We start from the raw sequence: 8,913 nt of genomic DNA on the forward strand, positions 1-8,913 counted from the left end.
GCTTATTGGCTGGACACACTGCTCATTTGGGTGACTTGTGTGAAGTGTGACCCGTCACTTTTAAATACCAGCGTCACCCAAATACAAATGTGTAATGCTGCAAAAACAAGACGGAGCAGATGTTCCATTAAATGCACCTGTTTTATTTGTAAATACTTCATGTAAATGTAACAGCAAGGCATGTAGGCCACTGCATGCTGAACAGATGTAATGGCTTAGAGGATGCTGTGAATCCAGGTTTCATTCATCACTGTATGTACACATTTCTTTTTCTCTATACAAGTCCACTTTCTACACTGTATCAAAAGTACAAATGTGTTTTACTCAATGTTATAAAAAGCTAAGTTGTGAACAGTTAACTCTTCCCACCCACAAGCAGATAAAACTGCTGTGGTGTGATTTCGAGCACTTTAATAGAAAAGTTCACTTGCTTATCAAGTCAATATGACCGTTAAACCTAAATATTCCCAAAATAATTTATAAAATTTATTAACATGGGAGAATACAAGTTCTAAAAATATAATTGCTTACATTGCACTGAGATTAACTTCAACCTTCCAAAGCCTCGGATCATTTAACAATCACTGCCTTTTATAGTGGAGGTAGGAACCGTCACGTGGACAACACAAAACAAGAAGAACCGCTGCACAAATCAGAACCTGCAGGCCACAAACATCCTTCACAGATCCACAAGTTACTTTTCTCCTGACATAATTCTGCATTCGATTGCGTCCACAGGTTGGGATTTTGAAAACAGTATCCTGGATGTAACACCAAAGCTCACACTCACATCTTCTCTGGATTATCCAAATCTATGTACCCTGATTTGAAACAAACACTGACAATTTAACTTGCTGAAAAGATACACTTCTGGTGATTTGAGGTATTTTCAATAGTGCTGCAGCAAAACTGTAATACCTCAATGTCTCCTCCTCACACACGACACACAAAAGAAAAATCAAATTTAGGATGACCAACACATATTTAACCATTAACATAAAGACATGAGCATTTTAAAACCGAGACGCACCAATCGAGCTTTGTATGCTCACTGCCAACCGGATGATAGATTTCTTTTTAATTTTAACACAAAAAAAGTACAACTCAACTTTAATAGCCTTTTGTTTATATTTGTCTATGGTCTTAAAAGTACTGTTCTTCTTTCTTTTTGTCGTTAACAGAATGGTGCGAATACTACAATTAAAGTACAGCTAAATTTAAATGTTTTATGTTAAAATAAATCAACAATAATCCTACTTGTTTGTGGCATTCAAAACTAAATTTTAGCTTATCACATTACCATCTATTGCATTTGTGAAAACCATAGACTTGACTTTTAAACAGATATTCCTGAGCATCCTGATGAGATGGGGTTTGAAAACACATTTAAAAGTAAAGATGAGCGCCGTTTTATGTGAAATGTAAGATTAACATATTGCTAACATGCAAAGTAAATTTACTTTAGTAAATAATGACAATACTGTTCTTTATATATATATATATAAAAATACAAATAAAAATATGAATTTGCTTAAATATACTGCACTCTTTTAAAATGACAAAAATGAAAAAGGCCCCAAACGTTTGTAATTAAAATAACTAAGGTCTTATGAGCCAAATGTATGCTTCAGCATCAAATCAATATATAAAGCATGGAGTATTTTCTAGCTTTCATGGGACAAGAATTCAAGCGGACAAGGCTGTCCATTAAAGGTTTAACTTAAAAAACATACACACATGCACATTCAATTGGTAAATTGTGAATGTGCATACAGGATCAATTTAGTTACCAATTAATTTAACATTGATGTTTTGGGGATAATGTGAAGGACGTGAACTACCCCAAATGTGCAACCTGAACACAGATAGGCATGCAGATACACAAAAACCAAGTTACACCTCAATCGGTACTTTAGATTTCAGAAAGAAGTTATTTTGAATGTAGTCGAGTCTTTAAGGACCCCACAAGCCCCTGAATGTTGATTACAGTCACTACTGAATGCAACACAAAACAAAGAGAAAAAAATTAGAAGACAATGTGCAAAAGAGTACTTGCACAGACTGGTAGAGCTGCTGGAAGCTCAGAATAAACACGGCCAAACCGGTGAGCAAACAGATTCAGTTACAGCCCGTTACATTTTATGCTCTTGAGCCACATGGGGGTTAATTGTGAGCAAATCAGCGATCCATGTAAACACACCACCTGGGCCAATAGCAGCTGTTAGTATGCGTTGCTACGACGTGGAGTTATTTTCTGGACAGGTGCACTTCAAGCTAACGGGGAGCCACACAGCGTAGGTTCTACGTCAAGCTGACGCTGAAGCACACATTTGGCTTGACACCATAAAAAAAAGAACAAACATATGCAGCTTTTTTTTGGGACAGACATTACCATCACTACTGGGGAGAAGCTGAATCTGTCTAGGGAAGAGTTTTTAATTTTAAATGAAAGTCTGAACTGTTGGTGTAGGGAGGGTTTTCTGGCTCCTCAGCCAGCGAGGGTTTAAAGTCATTCACATGAGCAGTCGCGGCTGATCCAACCGACCGGCCAACATCCCTCATCTCCCCCTCTTCTTCATCTTCCTTGGGGTCTTTGATTTTGTGCACAATAAAGAGATGTCTATTAAGAGAAACCACAGATGTGAAACACAAACCACAGTGAAGGCACTGAGGAGTGTTTTCATCTGTTTTATGCTGAGGTATATGCTGCTGGAACTCGGCACTGTCGTCCGTGATGAAGCCACACTTTGAACAGCGGAACTGAGTTTTAAGACGTTTAGCTGAAGGAGCGTCGAGATCACTGCGATCTGGTGTGTCGACCTGCCTGCGCCTGACTGGCGACGCCGATATTATCCCCTGAAGAAAATCATAGAACAACCAGTCAAAACTGTGATCACTACAATCTGTTACATTTTAACAATGGCTTGCACGCTTTTTATTTTTGTTATTGATTTTACAAATAAAACACACTGCTGTTAAAAAGTGTTTGGCCCTTTATAAATTTCTTGTTTGGGCTTTTTTAATCATCTCACAGAAAAGTCCCAAGCCTTATAATTGCATTAACGAGGAAGATAAATAAAAGTACAAAAAGTTGTTTTCAAATTATGTTTTTAGAGCAATAAAAAGACAATGAGGAAATCATAACTTGAAAGTAGCCTTTGCTACTTACTCGGTTCATCTTTGTCTGGTTTTAAAATATGCTTGATTATTTATTCATCTATGCCTACCTTTTCTGAAGGGCTTTTGAACTCTTTGATGGATGTTTTGGGCATCTGCCTGAGATCAGGGTTTTTAATTCCATGCATAAGACTTATGTGGTTCTTCAACATCACGCTTGTCGTGAAGGTTGTCTTTGGATCCGTGCAGTACCTATGGAATACCGTCAAAGATGAAAATACTACTGTCAATTTTTTAAAAGCCAAAAAAAAAACCCAGAGAAATTAGACAAGAGGTTATATAAACCTTGAGGTTGTTTAAACTTACCAACAAGAATAAATTCTTCTTTTACCATCATGTTCACTGCGAATGTGTCTCCTCAGACTGGTGGCTGCGTTGAATGACAGCTCACAGTGGCGACAAGGATATTTCTTCATTGACTGAGGTAAAAACATCAAACATAGTTCCAATGAGACAAGCTTGTAAAACTGCACCCACTCAATCACATTCAGAAACCTAAATATGCCAAAAAAATTTTTGCTTTATTGAGCACAATAACAAAAAAGTACAATAAAAATATGGTTTGTTGTACATTTATCTTTTCTTGAACGCTCTTAAGTCAGTTATTTTGTGAATTGCCAGAGAAAGTGGATGAAATACAGCTTTTCTCCAGCTTTATGGAGGAAGGAGTAATCCATCACCGAGCAAGTAGATCACATCATACTTTTTCATTTTCAATTGCCGTTGGTAACATTTGTTATTAATTCTGACATTTTTGGGCAGGTATGCAGTCAAACATTTACCTTTCCATGGTTGATCTTCATGTGAGAAACGTAGGACTCTCTTTCACCAAAGCACTGTAGACACTCGCCGCATGTCCACCCCCGAGGCTTAACGCGAGATTTGGCGTCCTGCTCTGACTTCTTCCTAGGACTGACTGTGTTTTTACGAGTGATGTAACTCTTCTCCTGCTGGACAGGATGAGACTCTGGGAACCAAACCAGCCCTTCTTTTTCTTTACTGTCCTTTTCCGTCTCTGACATCATATTTCCTACATGCACGTTCTGTCCGATGACAAACATACAGAGGAAAGCACTCATTACAGTGCAAGACACCATATCTTATCATTTATAATAAATAAAGCTAAAAGAAAATTGTCACAAAATTCTTGTTTGAATAGAATCAGTAGTGTAACAAGACAGAACACCTTCAACTTGTGATTACATTTTTCTCTCTTTAATACAACTTGCAATATTTAAAAAGGTACAACATTTTTGGAAATCAAAAAGTTTGACTTCCAAAAATTAAATAAAGGAGAATGATTGCAAACTTCCAAACAATAATAAGCAACATGTTTTGGAACTAACCTTGAAGTGCTGCATCAACAGCCACTTTTGTGGAAAAACAGAGTTGCATTCTGGACACTTAAACACACATGTAACTCGCTTGTTGGCGTTTTCATGAAAATGTTGAAAAAAGTTGTGTTTTTTGTTGAAAAGTGCCTTGCAGGAACACTTAAATACCAACCTGCAAAGATACAAAAGAATAAAAGTGTTATCTCTTAAAATGAAAAGTGCAACTTAGAACAGTCAGACCATTTACAGTTAACTTACTGAGGAGTTTGCTTGCTAGATTTGTGTTTATTTTTTAAATGTACTTCACAGCCGTCAGAGGTCTTGAAGGCAACTGGACAGACTGAACACTTGTACAAGACCTCGCAGTGTTTCTCCTCAACGTGAGTCTTTTGCCCTAAAAGGGTTCTGAAAACCATGTCACAGTGAAGACATCTGGAAGAAAATACAGTAAGAAACACTATTATCAAGTCTTACTGTGAATTTAAAAAAACTATTGTTTCTTTAGACTACTTACTTGTACCAAGATTTGCGAGCATAATGCAGACAGTTCTCCTTCACATGCTTCTGGATGTCAGCAGATCGACTCAGGGCGCCGCACTCAGGACAGCAGTAGGGGGACTTGTGGGCATGGAGGCGCTGGTGAGTTCTGAAGCTACACTTGTTTGGCAACAACATTGAGCAAACTTTACAAATCTGTTGTAGTGAAAGACAAGGACAAGGGGGACAAAAAGAGCATCAATAAAAATGTAAACCTTAAGAATCTTCAACTTTATGGAATAAGTTTATGATTTACTTTTTTTCCCAATTGCAGGAGCTGAACATATACAGAACTCCTGCCTGTAACTCAGCTTTACCACAAAATATTTTGAAATTCCGACCATAAGGCAGAATATGAACAGACTGAATACCGCAATCAAGTTCTTCCCAAACGCAGCTACACATAGCTGGTCAGCTGTCTGAAAAAAAGGTTATTATACTTTCCCCACACTTACAACAAACAGAAAATCTTTAGGAAATATTGCTGGTCCTGGAAACTATTGACTAAATGGGAAACATCCTTATTAAGCTGACGTTTTTAGAATTGCTGCAATTAGCAAGGGATGAGCAATATATCACTTAAGCAGCTAATTGCAGGCAGTAGCCGAACAGATGGCCCGATAAATTAAGCAGCCAAAATGAATTTGTTATACTTGTGTAACAAAATGGTAAAAAGAGCACATAATGTGCCATAAAAAAGGTTAGTTGAAAGTTAGTGTTAATCTACATATTAATCTTTGAGTTTACATCAAAATAATAAATAAATGGTAAGTAAATTGTCAGCAGCAGGGATAATTGCTTCAGTTTTAAATATAAGCACTTACATCATATTATACTGTACATTTTGTTTTAATTTTTTGCATAAACATTTTTTATAACATTAAATTCTAGTATTTTCACTGACTCATGCCTTCTATAGATGAATGACTTCATTACACTGAGCAGGTTGGCACTATATTTGAACATCGAGCTCTAAAGCCTTTACAATCTAGTTCTGCCTTCACAACTTGATCATATTATTGTTTCTTTTTCTCTTGATTTAATACACACTAATAAAGATGCAAAGTACATTTTCCACCCCATTGACTCACCAGCCCTTCCACATCTTCTGACATCTTCTGGAAATGACCTGCAAGCGCTTTGTAGTCTGGCAACTGCTTGTTGCACTCCAGACAACGGAACTTGTTGTGAATCATACTGTCTGGGTATAAGGGCATGACGGGTTCACTGACTGCTGAGACTAACGTCGAGGGGTATGGGCCCGTGTTCACCGACTCAGAGCTCAGAGGTACAAACATCTGCTCCTCTGATATTGGTTTCAGATGGAGCTGCGTGCACTGCATCACGCTGCCGTTGCTTTTGTGCTCCCGTGCATGTGCCAACAGGGCACACTTGTTAAAGAAAACCAGGGTCTTTGCACAGTGTGTACATCCTACTTCGATCTGGACACTCCTCCTGTTGTAATGAAATGCCAGACTCCTCTCGACACCAAACGAGTCCCCGCACTCGAGGCAGCAATATCCGTGAGGTGGAAGCTTGATGTTGCACTCTGGAGGGGGGCTCAGGTTAGGCACGTATACAGGCACTGGGTTGGCACTTGTCAAAAGCCTGTTGAGGGTTCCTGCAGCTGTGTTCGGGGCAGATGAACGGGGGAAAGGCGTGGCTGTTTTGACCTGATGCACCAGAGGGACAGTGCTGCAAACTGAGGAGGAAAGAATATGTTGACTTTGTTGATGGGACGAGGGTCGGGCAGCAACTGAAGCAGCAACGCTGTGAGGGACCAAGTTTAGACTTGCTAAGTGCATTGCTTTTGGGAGGAAGTTTGTGTTTGATGTGTGACCTGTCGTAGATGAAACTCTCTTTGGTTTCTGCACATCATGTGCAACAGATCGTTGGACAGAGCGCCTACTCCGGTGGAGCCCTGTCCTAAAACCTCTCGTGTTTTCCTCAGGCCTTCTGGGCATTTTGGGTGAAGATGTGCATGCTGGGTTACTCCCAGGACTGCAATCAGCAGCTTGAGATTGACGAGGGGACACGTTGCAGTAGGAATCTTCACTGATCATACTCTGCGATGGCGAGGATTCATAAGCGGAATGAATCTCGTCTGTTTCAGAGTCTGGCAGCACACTGGTCACTGTGCGTTTAATCTCACCAGAAGTGGTTTTAATAGTCTTAATTCTGACCCTGGGTATGGCTGGGGATGAAACCGATGCCACTGCAGGGGATGTTTTACCACTGCTGTCACTGCAGAGGCTTACAGGGCTATCAGAGGGCTTCATTAACCGTTTCACTACTTCATTCGGACTCCTGGGGCTTCTTGGGGATATGGGTGCCATGTTATTAGCTTTGACGCAATCACTCTGTGATGCTGATAATTCTGTGGGATCAGTTTTCTCAATGGGATCCTTTTTAGCTTTTGGAGCAATTGGAACATCGTTAGACAAGGGCAATTTAGATGTCTGAAATTTGGCAGATGGATAAGAGTTGGTAGCATCCTCTGTGTTTTGGGATTCCGTCTCTTTATAGTTCTGCTCACTGCTTAAAGAGGTAAATGGACAACATGCTCTAGTGGTTTTCTCTGTTTTACCTCGGATATTGCTATCAGAGAGATGATCGCTGCTTCTGCCATTTTCTGGTGTGCTCTCTTTAGTGTTCTTTGGAGACGCATCAAACAAAAAAATATCAGATTTTTGTTCCCTGCCTGGAACTAAAGGTTCCACCAAAACCCGAGCTTCTAGACAACAAGGCCCCTCTTGGTTTGAAACCTTTTGGTTTTTGCTATACAATGCCTCTGTCTGAGGACTGTAGGGGGGACTAAAATGGGAAAGTGATGGAGAAAATACTGCTGTTTCATCAGGTTTCTGCAGAAGGGAAATTTCTCCAGGAAGTTCTCTTGAACCCTCGCCATTCAAATCAGCCTGAAATGAATTAGAAAAACTTGTGCTGGATGGTTCTACAGGTTTAGCACAGGCCTCCTGTCCCTTGAATCCATTCTGCAACGCTGGAGCTGAATGAAGCCGGTCACTGAAACCTTCAAGTGACTCTTGTCGACTTGTATTTTTCACTATAACACTAACAAGAGGAATATCTGCTGTTGTGGCAGCTGGGTTACTGAGCAAGCTGTCATCCAGACAGATTACTGAGTGTTTTAGTTGATTATCTAGCTCCTCGTGGCTTTCCTGGATGCCTTCTTTAGAATCCAGTCCAGTGGCATCTGGGATGTCAAAGGCTGCCAGAAGGTCATCAAAATCTGGGGTTTTCATATCACCCATGTCTCTGCATTCTCATAAACCTAAGGAAGACATACGAAATTTGCACTAAATTACAATCTTGGACTCATTCCATTTTCACAATGGTTTCAGCTTACAACACTCCAAAATACAACTTGTCTTAAAGGTTAAAAACAACTCCAGTGCTAATATTAGCATTAGCTGCAAAGCCAAAACGTCTAGGTAAGTTATCTTTTGAATGTAAGATGCATTAGCGCAAAATACATTCCTAAAACATTAAAGAATGACAGCAAGATTAGGGCAAAATTGCATAGGCTGCGAGGTGAGTTGGCTAACATAGTACCTAGCTAAAACGCATCGGAGCCAGGCCAGCTAGCCAACAACAAAATGCTAAAGCGAAAACATTTAACCTAAGCAGTTAAATACTTTACTTATTTATGAAAATCACGCTTACCATTTGATACTCGTGTGCCCAACGATCTAGAATGCTGTTATATAGCAACTTAAATATAGTACAAAGTTCATACCGCTGTAGGGTATTGTAGCTAAGCTATGCTAAACGCCGCTAACGTCAACTTGGTTTTCCTTTTTCCGTCTTGGGTGATTCAAACCCTCCTCGCTGTCTTACAGGTAAA

At 39.6% G+C, this 8,913-nt stretch overlaps 1 protein-coding gene across 1 annotated transcript; it reads right to left on the reverse strand.

The window, feature by feature from the left end:
* Nucleotides 1-122: 122 nt before the first annotated feature.
* Nucleotides 123-8,858, reverse strand: znf592 (zinc finger protein 592). The gene is made up of 9 exons (XM_055035906.1): nucleotides 8,733-8,858; nucleotides 6,140-8,340; nucleotides 5,026-5,204; nucleotides 4,770-4,943; nucleotides 4,524-4,683; nucleotides 3,960-4,220; nucleotides 3,484-3,596; nucleotides 3,228-3,369; nucleotides 123-2,856 (listed from the first exon to the last, which is right to left on the reverse strand). Exons 2-9 carry the CDS (start codon nucleotides 8,318-8,320, stop codon nucleotides 2,422-2,424), a joined length of 3,645 nt encoding a protein of 1,214 aa, XP_054891881.1. The 5' UTR covers nucleotides 8,321-8,340; nucleotides 8,733-8,858; the 3' UTR covers nucleotides 123-2,421.
* Between the last annotated feature and the right edge of the window lie 55 nt (nucleotides 8,859-8,913).

This window comes from Poeciliopsis prolifica, unplaced genomic scaffold (genome assembly GCF_027474105.1).
Source record: "Poeciliopsis prolifica strain line A6 unplaced genomic scaffold, Auburn_PproV2 SCAFFOLD001, whole genome shotgun sequence".
Lineage (NCBI taxonomy): Eukaryota > Metazoa > Chordata > Actinopteri > Cyprinodontiformes > Poeciliidae > Poeciliopsis > Poeciliopsis prolifica.

Coding starts and splice junctions, on each gene's coding strand:
- znf592 (XM_055035906.1), bottom strand. CDS start 8,320: ATGGGTGATATGAAAACCCCAGATTTTGATGACCTTCTGGCAGCCTTT. Junction 4,684..4,769: donor TCTAGCAAGCAAACTCCTCA/GTAAGTTAACTG, acceptor GTATCTTTGCAG/GTTGGTATTTAAGTGTTCCT. Junction 2,857..3,227: donor TCAAAAGCCCTTCAGAAAAG/GTAGGCATAGAT, acceptor GATTTTCTTCAG/GGGATAATATCGGCGTCGCC.